The sequence below is a fragment of the Chlamydotis macqueenii genome, chromosome 10 (assembly GCF_036417535.1).
Source record: "Chlamydotis macqueenii isolate bChlMac1 chromosome 10, bChlMac1.mat, whole genome shotgun sequence".
In the NCBI taxonomy this organism is placed as follows: domain Eukaryota; kingdom Metazoa; phylum Chordata; class Aves; order Otidiformes; family Otididae; genus Chlamydotis; species Chlamydotis macqueenii.
In genome coordinates, this window is record NC_141565.1 from 642,835 (window position 1) to 658,817 (window position 15,983).

At 40.7% G+C, this 15,983-nt stretch overlaps 1 protein-coding gene across 5 annotated transcripts in view; it reads left to right on the forward strand.

The window, feature by feature from the left end:
- FAM120A (family with sequence similarity 120 member A) overlaps positions 1-15,983 on the forward strand; it is a 58,268-nt gene that overhangs the window by 37,765 nt on the left and 4,520 nt on the right. For 3 of the 5 annotated variants that reach the window (XM_086755301.1, XM_086755302.1, XM_086755300.1), the window contains 7 exons: positions 1,667-1,916; positions 3,266-3,380; positions 8,394-8,603; positions 9,409-9,592; positions 10,505-10,642; positions 12,118-12,259; positions 15,876-15,972. In XM_086755301.1, coding sequence (XP_086611427.1) covers positions 1,667-1,916; positions 3,266-3,380; positions 8,394-8,603; positions 9,409-9,592; positions 10,505-10,642; positions 12,118-12,259; positions 15,876-15,972 — 1,136 coding nt within the window. The remainder of the gene's footprint in view (positions 1-1,666; positions 1,917-3,265; positions 3,381-8,393; positions 8,604-9,408; positions 9,593-10,504; positions 10,643-12,117; positions 12,260-15,875; positions 15,973-15,983) is intronic. The other 2 variants (XM_086755304.1, XM_086755303.1) reach the window with 1 other exon arrangement.

Sequence of the window (15,983 nt, forward strand, 5' to 3'; positions counted from 1 at the left end):
CTAGGAGTGTTGCCTCCATTGTCAAAAAGAGGTTGAAGGAAAGAAAAAAAGGACTCAAAACCACAAACAGCTCTATGTCAGTTGTTAACAGTTTGGAGGTTTTTACTGCTAACAGATTAAACTGTTACACATAGTACCCTCATTGTGTTTGCTGTCTGTTTGCTGAGAGAGCTAAGAAGTTTGGGTCCAGAAGTATCTTTTGCTTCTGAGACATAAAACAATTAAATGAGTCTTTGAAAGCCTACATAAAATATATCTTTTATTTGTTCGTGTTTACTGTCCCGGGCCTAAAGAAGTGAAAACCGGTGCCATAAGCACAAATAACGGAGTAGCTCTGCTGGCTGTTAAAGCCCATCTTGTGCAGCTTGGTGGCACGTGAAAACTGGTAGCAACCAAAATAGAACATGATTTTGTAGTGAGGCTACCAACTAAATATATCAGAATATTTATTTTCATTGCTGCGTGTTATCTTTGCAAAATTTATCCCAAGCTCTATGAAACGTAGCTATACTGCTAGAGTAGTTTGATTCCAGAAAAGCATGAGAGTGTTTTGGGGAAGTTCTGGGGCTGGTTTTTTCAATCCCAGTCATCCCCTCTGCCATGGTTTGCCTGCCCCCAGCTATAAAATGACTGGTAAGGCTGATGTCTGATTGCTGAAAGAGACTTTGTGGCTGTAAGGGCTGTCCTGGCACCAGCGGTACTCCCTTCTCGACTGGTAATAGAAAGCCTTCTAGCAGAAAGCGGGTCTGTGCTCCTGCGCGAGTCTCCCTTGGGCTGTAACCTGAAGCTTCACTAACAAGCTCCTTGAATCTTTCCACACTGCGTAACTGGGCTCTGAGTTAAGAAGGGTGCAAACAAATTTTGAGCTGTGTCAAACTTGGGGTCATTCCAAGGCCAAAGGTATCATTTCTCACTCCTGACTTTTTTTTTTTTTTTTGAACTTGTGTTCTGTTTTGATTGCCTTCAAACATAAAAAAAAGGAGATGATTTAGCAGCAATGTAGAGTTGAACAGTCTTTGTTTTGATGTGGATGGAAGGGAGCTTAGCAGACACAAAAATATTAACTTCTTAATAGAAAGCAGTGCAGTACACTGAAAGACTTATGTAAAGTAATATTTTGCAAAATTTTTAGGCAAAAAAAACCCAAACAAAACTGCTCATATTTGAGGTCTCATTCCATTGCAGTAGTTTAACAACCACAAACAAGTATAATCTAAGTTTTAAATCTGATTTGAATAAAATCACTAGGATTATATAGTTCTTAAAAGACCATGTATGGAATATATTTGTATTTGTGTATTACTTTTATTTATCACTGTAGGTTTTTGGTTAATGTCACGGATATTTTAGGGGAAAATTGCATTTTCAAATTAATGCTGTTTATTTTGGAGAAATATATGTAATTCCTTTGTGTTGTATATTAATTTGAAAATATGAATGTGACATTCCTAGTGTACACTTGCATGTACTTAATTTCTCAGTGATCGCAGCTGAAAGTTGGCCCATATAGAATCTGAATTACCAATTTGGCAATGTCATCCAGAACATCAGTATCTATCGCAGTCTGAGTGATGCTTTTTGGATCAAAATCTCTTGCATACAAAGTTTTTGGTGTACACTGCTTTTTAACTGGGCGTGTTTTCTTTCAACTGTTGCCGTTTTGTAGTTTCACCAGTGATAATTAAAGAATGGGCTGCTTACAAAGGAAAATCTCCTCAGACCCCTGAGCTGGTAGAAGCACTCGCCTTCAGGGAATGGACCTGTCCTAATCTGAAGAAGCTGTGGCTGGGAAAAGCAGTAGAAGACAAGAACCGAAGAATGAGGGCATTTTTGGCCTGTATGAGATCAGATACACCAGCAATGCTCAATCCAACTAATGTGCCCACTCATCTTATGGTGCTCTGTTGTGTACTAAGGTCAGTGGTACCTTCAGGGAAAAGAGAACGAAGGAAGGGTTTTACTGCGTAATCTCTCTGACATTTTTAACTTTGTATTAAACCATGAGTACAGAAAGTGATAATTCATATTTGCAACATCACTAGAAGGGAGTTGTTCAGGTTTTTTTAGAACATTGCTGCTGTGAGTCTTAAAAGCATGCTGTATATTCAACGTTTCTTTCGTCAGTCCCTAGAGGACTGAAGGGAAGAGGAAAAAAATGTTGTGTTGCAAAGAGACCACTGCAGCATTGGAATTATTTTACCCTTACTATACTCTAGACTTCGCATTACTGAAAAATAACATTTAAGGTGTCAGACGCTGTGTTGGTGAAGTTGGAAAGCAAAAAAGAGTGTTCTTCAGAGAACAGCTGCGTAGCAGCTTCTCAGGATACAAAGTTCATGTGAATTATATTCTACCTATGCTGTGTTAGATGCCCTGTGTTAGAATTGCTCATCTCGTTGAGATGATGATAACCAACAGCTGAAGTATTAATTCTTTACTTCAGCTTTTCAAAGAGAACCTCACGAGGTCCAAAATAGTTGCCTGTTTAATTTTCAGATTGAAAATAGACTGAGGAATTGAGAGATGCTTACCTTTTTGGAAAAGGGAGGATTATTTCAGTACAACTAGTTTATAAATCTGACAGAATCCAAGATTAGCATGTGGCACATGAAAAATTTTAAGCCGTTTTTGAGAGTCATAAATGTAAATTTGTCTTTAGTTCTATTATACTGCATCTTGGCTTTTGAGCACTAAAACTCTTTTCTTTTTCTCCTTATAGAATAGTAAAGTATACCAAAAAAAAAATAGTCCAAATGGTATCTTAAAGCAGACCTCATTTCATTTGGACACTGTGTTTCTCTGCTCTGACATGTGCCATATATAAATTGTTGTTCATTAGGACGTGATGAGCATAAAATTCACCGACGAGATAATTGCTGAGTAACGTGTTATCTGGCAAACATATTCACAAAGTCCTTTTACCATTAGTCTTTTTTAATAAGGAAAATTAATCTTTATATTATTTCATTTTTAGATGTATCAGAATCCACTTATGTTTTAAATTTGGTTTTGGCAGCCTGTCCTCCCCTTCCTCACTGGAAGCAGAGTTTGCACAACTCATTCAGAGCCAGTAGCTCTTCCATGTGAATTTAAACAAATTTAAACTTCAAATGTATTTGGTGTTTTGGCCTTTTCAACTCTTCAAGTTTAGACAACAAAAAAGATTTTTTTTTTTTTTTGATGTTGCATTCTTCCGATCACATAAAATACCATTTGATTTGTCTATTAAAGGAAGCTTCTGAATAATTATGGGATTTCTCTGTAGGTATATGGTACAGTGGCCGGGGGTTCGTATACTTCGTCGCCAGGAACTTGATGCTTTTCTTGCCCAAGCATTGTCTCCAAAGCTCTATGAACCTGACCAGCTTCAGGAACTGAAGGTAATTCTTAACTAGAACTTTCGTAATTTAAGAGATTTATTCCTAGCTGGTCCATATTGTTAACTGTGGTGGGTGATGGGTATGTGCCTGTCTCAATAAAAGCCTTGCATAATTACCTGTACTTCCCAAAATATTTATCTTAGTATTTTAAAATGTTGCAAAGATTGATAATCAGTTCTGTTTCACTGGTTGGATAGGTAACTAAAATCTTAAACATGCTCTATACTGCAGAACCTTTTCTCACAATTTAAGTAATTGTCTTTTGGAAGTTTGAAATAAATGTGCTTCCACTGAAAAGATTAAAAAAAAGAAAAGAAAAGAAAAAGACTTCTTCCTTGCGTGGCTGGTTTTAAATACTAACCTAGGTATTTTTTTCATGATTCAGCATACAAAAGATTTTTGCAGGTAAGTGTAGAAGTGGAGAGACTTGCAGAATCTTGAATGGAAAAATGCAGGAGGAAAAAAGGGAAAAAAAGAGAAAACAGTTTATTAATACAGAATTGTAGAAATCATTATTTTGAGGATTTTAAAAGTTAAGATCTCAGTGTTTCCAATACAGCAGTATTATATGAATAAATACTGCTAGCTAATTGTCGTAGTTCAGCCCCGATCGGACCAGACTACGCAGTCTCTCTCTCACTCCCCCCACACTCCGAGAGAACAGGGAGAGAAAATATAAGGAAAAACGGCTCGAGGTTTGAGATAAGGACAGGGAGAAATCCTTAAAGTTACCGTCACGGGCAAAACAGACTCGACTTGGGGAAAACTATTCATTTATTACTACAAACAGCAGGATAATGAGACAGAGAACAAGATAACCTCCCTCCACCCCTCCCTCTTCCTGAGCTTAACATTATCTCTACTACCTTCCCCTCCCGAGCGGCATAGGGGGGAAGAGGGAATGGGGGTTGCAGTCAGTTCATCATACGTTGTTTTATGCCGCTGCTTCATGGTTGGGGGAAGAACTCCTCGCATTCCTCCCCTGCTCCGTTGTGGGGTCCCACCCCTACGCCACAGTCCTTCGTGGAACTGCTCTGGCATGGGTCATCTCTTCCACGGGTGCAGTCCTTCCAGAACAGCTGTCCCAGCGGGCCCTCCACGGGCCACAGCTGCCTTCAGGCATCCACCTCCCCGGGTACGGGGTCCTTCACGGGCTCCAAGTGGATCTCTGCTCCTCCGTGGACCTCCATGGGCTGCAGGGGGACAACCTGCTCCACCATGGTCGTTACCACAGGCTGCAGGGGAATCTTGGCCAGGAGCCGCATTACTCCTCCCCCTCCTTCTGAACTGACCTTGGCGTCTGCAGCCGTTCCTCACAACAGGCTGGTAGATGTCTCTCAGGATCCTTTTTACATCTTATTCACTTCTCATCTCCTCTCCACTTTTTGCAGCCGGGCTGGACCGAGTTGGGCCCAGTCGGCTGCCTGGCGAGAGGCCAGAGGGTGAGGCCTGCAAGGCCCATGAGGCTCGTGCCTCCCCCTCTCTGCCCCCCGCTCAGCTTCTTCACATCTTCTCTCCTCTCTCTCTTTTTTTTTTTTCTGTTTTCCCCTATTTAAATACGTTATCGCAGAGGCGTTATCACGAGACATTCTGCTACCAATCGGCTCGGCCTTGGCCAGCAGTGGGTTCGCCCTAGGCCTGGCCGAGTCCACTGAACAAAGGGGAGCGACTTCTAGCAGTTTCCTACAGAAGCTACCACCTTAGGCCCCCCCCTCACTAACAAAACCACGACACTAATTGATAGAGTTGTTCAGTGTGGTATCCTTATCCTAAACACAGAATGCCTATCAATCTGTGCAACATCGCCTTACTCTGGGGGATTTCTCCATTCAACCTTCGTATGCTCACAGTGAAATTTCCTCTTCTAGCCTTTGAGCTAAAATATACAAGATTTGGCTTTTGGTGTTACCTTATTTGCTCCTCAAAACTTGTTCAGAACATACTGTGAAGTTCTCTGAATAGAACGGTGGAATTTAGTCTTGTCTTTTTTTTTTTTTTTATGCAAACATTTTTCTGAATTGAAATAATTTCAGATGCTTTTTTCTACATAACGTATCTTAAGCCCAATTGTGTGTTTGATAACTGGAAGCGGTGGAGGTATTAGGATGCATAGGGAATGCACAACTGGAAGTGATATATCTTACCTCCCGTCTGCGTTTATGATCAGTGTAGCAAAGGAAGTGAGATGCTGATCACCTCTTCATCACGCAGCCTCATCTTGAGGAAGTCATTCCAGACGGTCTTTCAGGCCCTGTGTGGCTCAAGTTAGGAAAGTCTCCTGACCAGTTCTGCTCCTAGCAGTGCCTGGATACGTGCTGTCCTTCATTAAATCAGCAAGGAGGAGGAGGTACTTGCTTCCCAAGTTTGTTCAAATTCACAGGTATGCACTGCAGAGGGGCACAGACAAAAGCAGCAGTCCTAGCACCACTCTTCTCAGAGGAAGCAGTAATTAAACTCACTCAGATTTCAGCTCTTAGGCTTTTCTGAGGGTTATTTAGCCACTAATACCAAGTCTGCAAGGGCGTTCTCAAAGCCAGCAAGTGACTGTTTTTCTTCTGTGGGTGTTGAGCAGAATCTGGGTTACATTCCTGCATTTAGCACCCTGGCAAGGACTTCTCAGTCGCAATATATAAACTGAATCTGTCTGCTCGTGGAAACCCAGCACTTAGCCATAGAAGTGCTAATAAATGTAAGGAGAAGAAAAAAACTGAATCCACTTCAGAATCTATTTGAACTTGCCACAGAGCCAGTAGAGGATTCGTGTATTAGCAATTGCAATGGCAGTTAACAGAAAAACATAATTTTCTTCCTAAACCAAAGAATAAATGCCAACAGCAAAAATAATAAATAAATGAATAAAATCCATCAGGAAGACATTTGGTCTTTCTTTCATTGTTGAAAAAGATATGAAGAAACAGAGGATGAAGACAGCTGTAATGAACACTTGATGAGTTCATGCAAGACTGCTTGTTTGCTTCACATCTTAGAACTGAATTGCTGCTGACATGGATTGTAAGCATATTAGACTCCAGAGAAGAGCGTTTTTGAGTACTCCTTGTTGTGGCAAATTCCTTAAAAGCAGTCTAAATGTAGATCGTGTCCATCAGGAAAATCATTCAGGTGTTTGCTGGAACACCTTTCCAAGGTGTTTACTAGCTATTCCTGCTGGAACCCTTGTGTGCTCATGGGACCTTTCAGAACCGTGGAGATTCTGGTCCAAAGACGATGACAGTTGTCCGCCTCATACGAAGAGCAGTACTTTGTCTTCAGGGAAGCATGTGGCCAACCTCTGCCAAAGAAACTGATAGTGAGTTATCCTGTATGTTCAGAAGAAATGTACGTAGGTCATCTGAGGTGACAAATGCTGGACTTGGCAGAGTATAGTGGAGAGCCTTTCAAAGTCTAGCGAGAACTATGAGAGCATGGTTGAAGACCAAGTTCTCATGAAGTTGAGCAATTGTACCTGTGGGTATCGGTGAAAATTCAACTGACAGTTTTGCAGGCGAGGCTGGAGGCATTAAAGAACAGCAGTGTATCAGCCACATAGTCTTCAGTGTCCATTTTCAAAACACCACGCAATAAAGAAATAACATCTAGGGGTAGAGATTTTTGCAAAGGTATCGGTAAGAGTTATCAAAGCCTTGCCTCTGTCTTAAGATTTGATGCAAAGAGGAGGAAACCTCACTGTGAAAATTGCTGGTCTTGGAGATCTAAGAAGGGAATTCCCAGAGAAAATATTTTTTCCATTCCAAATTAAAATGAAAGGCAGAGACAAGGGAAGTGATAAACAGCATACAATATTTTTACTGGAAATTGTTCTCCGAGTTTTATTTTTAAATCCCACGTGAAGAGTAATATGGATAATTTCCATGATATATGTTCGTTAACTGAAAGATGCAATATTTCATGCGATGTTGTTACTGTCTCCATGTGAAGCAACTGCTTCTCTTTTTGTTGAAGTCAGACAGACAGAGCAGCTGAGTTTGAAACCCAGCTGCATATCTGCAAAACAATCCGGATAGTCTTTTGGATCTTAAAGGTTGCTTATGCATAAGGAAGGTAATGTAGTTTAATTTTAAAGTTTAATATCAAGGTCCTGAAAATGTTCCCAAGAAAGGGCTGATATTTTCAGAAGTATTTTGGAGAACACTATAGTGATATTTTCTTATGCCAGAGCTAAAAATACATTTGCTGCAAGCAAATTGGTTTTGCTTCTACCACCAGCTATTATTCACTATTTAATTCCACCTTTGTGGATCTGTTCTGCATCCTAAATAAAGCTGTTGTGTGCATAAACATTACTTTGTTAATAAGAGATGCATTCTAACAGCAAAACCTTGAATCAAGCTAATAAAAAATCCATGATAACAGAGTTGGAAGGGAAATGTGGTACGTGGGAAGAAAAATTGAATGCTAACACTGAGCTCATGCCTGAAACTTCCTACAAAATATCTCAGAAGCACAAGATTATTGAAATTATTTTTTCAATGAAATTTTCTACTGCTAATTTCTTGTAAGTGTCCTTAACGCTTTTCCTTGCTATAACATGCTTTAGCGTTGTTTGAAAAACTCTGAGCTGCTTATTTATCGACAATCTTAGTGCAGCTAAAGTATGTCTCTTACATGATTTATACACCACATGCCGCAAATTGAAGACGAGTATTTTATTTAAAAGTTCTTGTTCACTTCTTGGTAATAAATAGAGTTAAAGCACTAAAATACTAGAAATAATTTCCTGTGCTTTGTTGTTGAGAAAACAGAGGGGTTTGCTTTTATCTCTCACCTTTAGAATGGATGGATGGTGACCACAAGCTTCCTGAGTATTGCAGTTTTGCATATACAGGCGATAGATGCTGGTGCTTTCTTCTGTCAAACTGGTGATTACGTGTGAAAAGTCAGGACAACCTTTTAAAATTGCTCTGTTTTAAAGAGTTTTAAAAGAATGTAACTATTGGAGTAACTTTGACTTACATCTCATTATTATCTTACTAAATATACGATGTTTTTAAACAGATTGAGAATCTTGATCCCCGAGGAATTCAGCTGTCTGCTTTATTTATGAGTGGTGTCGATATGGCACTCTTCGCGAACGATGCTTGCGGACAGCCAATTCCATGGGAGCACTGCTGTCCGTGGATGTATTTTGATGGGAAATTATTCCAGACCAAGCTCATCAAAGCAAGCCGGGAGAAAGTTCCGCTCATTGACCTCTGTGATGGTCAGGTGTGTAGTTCCAAGTCTGTCACAAAGGACTAACCTGCAGTGGTTTTAAAGTGAAAGAAAATTTGAGATTTCTAACTTATTTTACAGACTGTGAAGTCATTCTTATGGTCCTTAAGCTCAAAATCTTTTCACATTTCTTACGACCCTCTTAAAATACAAATGAATTGGCTTTTTGTTTTATCCAAATCGTGCAAAGTTATTACCTAGCTATAAAAACAGGAAACTGATGAAAATCAGCAGTTTGCTGAATGCCCAGGTTTTTTTATTTCTTTTAACTTCCTGGGAGGTATGAGATCGTAACAAAACAGCTTAACTCTTCTTATTTCTGACTTAAGGGAGACTGATCATAGATTAAATATTGATGATGGCTGTGGTACCTCTCAGGTTCATCAGCCTCCAGGCATGTTTTTGCTGGACTTTGTTTTGCAGTCCAGGTTTATGATGATGATTCTTTTTAAATAAAGGGCTGCATTAAGTGTTCAGGAGACTACAGATGGAAGTTTCTCAGTTCCTTTCTGGAAAACTCTTTTTAACTTGTAAACAGTTTCTGTGTCACTGACTTCTAAACTGTTGTAGTATTTAGACTCCTATCTCTCTTATGATATGTTGATATTTTCTTGTGAACAATTGGAATATCATTGAAGTAGGTATGCAAGACAGATTATTGTAATTTTCTAGCTAGCTTTATGGGAGCAGTTTGCAGTAGTTATTTACTATTTTGCTTTCTTTGGATTTGTTGTGTAAATGCAGCTTTATGCAATTGAAATTAGAATTTTAACATCTCTAACTTTCTCTTTATTCATAGGCTGAGCAGGCAGCCAAGGTTGAAAAGATGCGTCAGAGCATCCTAGAAGGATTAAATTTCTCCAGGCAGAACCATCCTCTCCCTTTCCCACCTCCACCTGCCATGCCTTTCTATCCAGCTTCTATGTATCCTCGACACTTTGGGCCAGTCCCGCCACCTCAGGGCAGGGGGAGAGGCTTTGCTGGTAAGTGGTGGGGTGACTGTGCAAAACGTGTTGGTGTGAGGCATTACCTTGCCTTTCACATTCCCAAAACAATGAACTGGTTTTCTTGTTCAGTTTCAGAGGAAAAATACATAAAAGCAAGTGGTTGGCAGTGCCAATCACTGTGTTTTGTTGTTACTTTTATTAGCCACAGCCTGACAATATGGAATGTGCTGCACTGCTGCGTTTTAGTAACTGTGCCAGATCAAAATTTTTTTTACTGCTATTGTATGAAAAAAAAGAAAAAAGAGGAATGGATCAACACTGGATGATATGAAAAGGCTCTTATTTGCACTGTACATTGCTTCAAAATGGTTGTATGTATAAATATTAAGAATGCCTAAATTCACGGACACAGTTTAACTGTCAGGGCTGAAGACAACCTTTCCTCCTCCCCACCCCTCTGTGTTTTGCTACAGTCATTTAACCGTTGGCACCCTTGGGTGTAAATGTAACCATTCCGAGCTGTTTCTAGAATTGTTCCCTTTCTCAAAATCTCTCTGGTACCAAGGCCCGTAGGTGTATTGATACTGGGAGTAAGATATTCTTGGGGTGCCACAACTGTAGCTATCGCAGCTCATTGCCAAAAATTTGTTGCAAGCCTTTACAATGCTCATTATGCCACAGAAGTCGGGATGCCCGTTCTGAACCCAGGGTAGAGGCCTGCTGATTGGATAAGAGACCCCGTGCTCGCTAAGGCAGCACGACATCTTTGGCCAGGGTTTCCTCTGCAGTGGTGGCTTGATCCCATGCAGCATCGCCTGCGGGAGCGCGGCCCTCCCTGCTGACTCCAGAAGGATGGAAGGAGGCAGCAGCCTCTCTGGTAGGGGCCTTCCCGGATACCTGCCCCCCTCACAGCTTTTCCCCTGTCTTTCTTTACCCTGGGTCTAACAGGAGTCTATGGCTTCGGAGGCCCTTATGGGGAAACAGTAGCCACAGGCGCTTACCGGGCCTTCCGGGTGGCGGCAGCGGCAGGACACTCCGGAGCCTTCTCTGGCAATGACAGCAACAGGACTAGCAAGTTTCAGGGCGGTAATTATACCCAAAACCCTTTTCTTAGAGCTTCTGGCAACGGCTTGCTTCACTTTACGGTTTGGTCTGAGGCTTTCCTACTGACTGCCGGTCTCCCTTTCTCCCTAACTGTCTCAGCTCTCCCTCTCTAGAGCCTGCCCAGGCTGCTGTCTCCTCTGCTCTCCCCAGGTCCCTGCCACGAGCCCCCTCATTGCCAGCCTCTCTCACGCCTAGAAACCCCCTCTCAACGCAGGATAGCCATAAAACCTCACGAGACGGTCCGTCTCCTGCACTTCAACATGCGAGGGTGGAATCAGCTGAACTCTGCTTGAATGTATTAACAGTTATTTTCTAAAATTTGGGGGTAGTTCAGCTTTTTGCAAAAACAAGCCAACGTAGGAGTGACTGACTGCAGCGTTACTGCTGACCCGTTCCTCGCTGGCATCAGTGTCGGCGTGGACACAGGCGTGAGATTTACTGACCTACCTGTATGCCCGTTGCTCGTCTCCTGTACGAGGTGGTACGATAGAAACCCTATTAATTCCAATTCCCCATTAAGGGTAAAAATTTTTCCATATATTTAGCTGTTCTTTCTAGCCTCTGAGCTTTTATCCTAAGAGCAAACATACCTCTAATGCTTCCTTCTGTGAGTAACTTTGCCCCTGTAAACAATGTGCACTTGAAGCTGAAAGACTTGTACAGGGAAGTATGAACCTTTTTGAATTTAATCAGTAATTTAGTTCCTAGCATATTAACGTTTGAAGACTAATTGTGGCTGCAGAAATGCTGTGTTTTGTAACCCTGTCAGTGCTGATGGTCTCACCAGTCACATCTGGCTCAGTTGCACTTAATCCAGATTTCTTGACGTATATGTTATGCCCCAGAGCTGATTTTTAAGGGCAGAACACAGATATAAAGATACGAGCAACCTGAGCAGAAGAAACATTTGTATTTTGGACAATTGCAATTTTAGCTGCTTTTTTGGTAGGGAAAAGATAAACCTACCTTTTACACCTAGATCAGGTTAAATGCTGTAATTTTATAACAACTTAGTACAGATAATTCTGCCTAGTAAGTTGTTTATAGCAATTATAATTGTGTGTCTATGCTAATATTTGATATTCACTAGAAAGTGCCTTTAAATCTGCAAAAATTACTTTTTCATTAGGAATGCAGGAAAAAAAATAATCTTCAGGTACCCTATGAAATTTCACTTCAGTTTCTTAATGCTTATCTAAAGTGTATTTTTAATTACTGAAACTGAGGTACTTATGTAAGATCATTTTTTCAGACTTCATATCTATTTTTTAAAAAGGGAGGAGAAAGACTCTTGGAGTTAAATACTTCTGAAAGACCACAAAATGAGAAATAATCTGCCAGTATCAAAAGAGGAAACTGTAGATGGGATAAAATCTGGGCAAATCGGTTCTCCGCTCATTCGTAACTTTAATGTGATGATTGTGAAGATCAAGGTTTGGTTTTGCTTTTATGTGCAGGAGTCCAACCTATTCCTTCTCAGGGAGGGAAACTTGAAATTGCCGGCACTGTAGTCGGCCATTGGGCTGGAAGCAGACGCGGACGAGGGGGTAGAGGACCATTTCCTCTGCAGGTCGTTTCTGTGGGAGGACCAGCGAGAGGGTAAGTGCAATCCTGTGGAATGTACTTTTCGTATGTAATTTAATGACAGGGAGGGGAAGTAAACCGGTGAAATGTTGGAGGCATTAGAAATTGCATACAACACATTTTAAGACCCGTTAGGTAAATTATACCCACTGAGTGTGGAAGGAAAGCATTTACATTCATTTTAACATGTTTTCAATCAGTTTTTCAGATCAGTACAAGTATTTTTATATGCAAATAAAATTTGTACTCTGAATCTGATGTATGTAGATACGCGCACACACACACTGGCTTGTTTTGCATGAGGAAATGACTTGGGGGCTTTCTCTTACATGAAATCAATAAATACATTATATTCAATCAAAACTATCACCCCACTCATTTACTTTCTTTGTCATGGCAGAGCATTTATTAAGAAGTATGATAAAATTTTTAATAACTTCATTATGTAATTCTTCTGTGAAGCAGAAAACACCTGAAGGACATTTCCACGTTTAATTGTTCTCTGCTACAGTCATGATGGCAGACGTGCTTAAAAGAATATTAATTTCATCAGCTCTTCCACTTCATTTCACTACATCTGAAATTACAGGTTCCCAGCATTTCTGAAAAAGAAATACTTTGTTACAAAAATATCTACTCCTTTACTGTTAAGGTTATATTTTTCCACAGGCTTAATTGTTCTGTGCATTACAGAACTGTCTGTCATCTTTAATTACGATCATACTGTTGCAGGAGACAATCCCAAAGCAATGTGGTTTATATTTTATGCACATCTTTAACTATATCAAAGGGATGGAGTAAAGTAGGTGTATTTATGCCATCTTGAGCTAGGAGGCAGCAGTCTGAAAGAATAAGTCTGGACTGCATGAATTCCTCTCTGTCCACTAATTTAATCAAATGAGCACTGTAAAGCATAGTGCCAAAGTCAGCAAGCGCTGTTGGGATGCCGTCTTGTTGGACTGAGTGAGGAGCTGGTTGGATCTGAAGCCCTGGGAGAATGGCACCAGAGGGAGAAGCAAGAGCTGCTGGAGTGAGGATAGGGAGAGGCAAGAACAGCAGAAAAAAAGATTGAAAAGTTCAGCAGCAGCAAACGGTATTGATTTAAGAGCAGAGCTGACGCTTGAAGGGGAGCAAATCATTCTCTGGGATAGCGGGGTCCATGGGATACCTCTGCTCTTCTAGAGCAGCAGCAGGAGACCAGGGGAACAAGCTAAGGTGTGTGATGAGGGACTAGGCTCCTCTGGGTATTTTGATCTTACTCCTTGGTTTCCGTGGACAAAATAACATTTCTCATCATTTCAGTGAGGTTAGCCTGTGGTTGTGAGTCGTGTTTTTGGCTCCTCATGAAAACCAGACTCTTGCTTACTACAGAGCTTGTTACTTTTCTCCAGGTACATACACTGCCAGCAGTACTGCTTGTAGAAATCGTCCGGGTGATTTATAGTGTTGTACTCGGACTGCTGTCTGACTGAGGCACCCTGAGTGATGATCTGGAGACACCTTCAGGCTCAAATCTGGCTTACGTTTATACACAACCATTGACTTCCTTCACAGAATAGCAGTTCCTCCATTTTCTGAAAAGCAAATACATGAATTTAGGCAAAACAGCAGTAGCCAGGGACTAACACTAGCAAGTCCTAAACTGAGAACCCTCCTCACCTGGGAAGCAGTTAGGTCATTGAAGGGGTGGTATTGCTCCTGTGAGTACCTTTACAACAGAGAAATACTGCTCTCCAATAGTAGCTTTTGAGTTAGGAGATAAAAAGCTGCTATTTTCTTCCTGTCAGAGGTACTGTCTTTGGGCAGTTAGGTTTTGGGTGCAAGTTGTCACCTCAAAAAGAGAGGAGAACTCTCAACACCAGATCTTCCTGTCTCCATCAAATCATAACTGATGTTAAATTCTTTACATGTGGAGTTACTAGAATTAGTCAAAGAGGCAGAAACCACCACAAGCAGATTATCTGTTTGTTGTGTCAGTTGATAGTAAAAATAAAACCGGTGTTCTGTCTAAAGACAGGTATTTTAAATATTGAGGTCTGGGTTGGCAGATGCTGTTTCATACTAAAGAACATGACTAGGAAACTGCGCAGTACATTGTCTGCAATTTATCACCTAGTCCTGCACACTTCTATTTCATCTTTTCTCTGTTTCAGCAGAGGGGATCCTGTCAGGCTTGTTGACACCGTTGTCTTGTGTCTCTGTGCAGCACTGAACTTGGATGTTCTTGTGGTGTAAAATTATACCAGCTGCTTTTTATTGGCTTTGATCCATCAGTCTATTTAGTGTGATTTTCTGAGTGGGAAAAGTCTTACTCAGCTTCCTGAAGGGGTATGCTTTCACTTTGTAAAAATTAGCAAATGGGATAGGTAAGCCCTGTTAAAATCTTTGGAAGGAATGCTGTGAGCGTTACTCAGATATAAAACACAGCTCTTTCCTCTTTTTATTCTTTGCTGTTGCTTTTAATTCCCTGTATTTCATTTCTTACTGCTCAGCGTGGGAATTTGCAGTGTGTGTGAAAAGACCTCGCAGATCAGTGTTTCTCCACAGGGTCAGTTCAGCGTAACTTAGTTTTTGCAGCACAGCAGCAGAGGAAGTAGGAGCACGACAGAAAAGCTGACCTCCTTTTCAGGCATTTTTTTGAGGTGTGTGGAAAATGAGATGCAGTTGAATTGCAGCTGACATTTGTTGCTGGAATGACAAACTGGGCAATTGCAGCCCACACAGCTTAGAAACTGGGCTGGATGCAGGCCTGGACCTGAGCAGCACCTGGCTGCTCTGTGCCAGATTTAGAGGGGTCTGTCTTCATGCCAGGACCTCCCAGTATCGTGCAGTGGGTTTGGAGAAGTAGAGTAATCACATGCTTCTAGTAGAGAAAAAGAATTTTTAGGTGAGAAGTAGTCCTGGACATAATAAGGAAATGGAGTTTCTGCAGCTGATGGCATTAAAGTAGTTTTAGCTGAGTCAAAGTTTGTTTTGATCTGATCTCATCTTTACTGAATCAAATGAAAAAGCCACCACCTGATGTGTCCTGGTTGGAAGCCTCTGTGTGAAAGCATCCAAACTTAATAAGTTGCTACCTGTGAGATACAGCTGAAGCCTCCATTTTTGACTCAGTTTCTTTGATAATTTTGTATTCTCCCATCAAAACTGAAGCAATTTTGTATTTTGCTATCCTTTGTTTTATCTGATGTCTTCTGTTTAGCACGTTTACTATGTGGGAAGTGTTATTAAATGGGAGAAATGGTCCAAATTGCTTGCGTATTTTTTTAAGGAGAAAGTATTTTGAGCTCTGTTTTTAAAACTCTGTTTTTAAATTATAATTTGACACTTTGAAAAATGTTTCTGCAAAGTTGAAAGTACTGTACTAAAGTATTGTTCTCTGGAAGTGAAATATAGAAATAAGTAATTTTACTGCTACGAAAACAAAAGATTTGTTAGGTTTCATACGCTTGCGAGCAGTAGAAGCCTGTAGTTCTGAATTAGTTCCTCATGTTGCTTCTTTAAAGAACTGTAAATGTTAGTCACTAGACAGTAAAGCTAGAAAAAAATCTTCCAGCAAAATAAAGTTTAAAGACGTTTTAAACAAAGCTGATGTGTATTTTTCTTTCTTCCTTTTCCCCAAAACTTGCAGGCGTCCCAGAGGAGTTATTTCCACTCCGGTGATAAGAACTTTTGGAAGAGGCGGAAGGTACTATGGGAGAGGTTATAAAAGCCAGGGAGCAATTCAGGTAATAAAGCC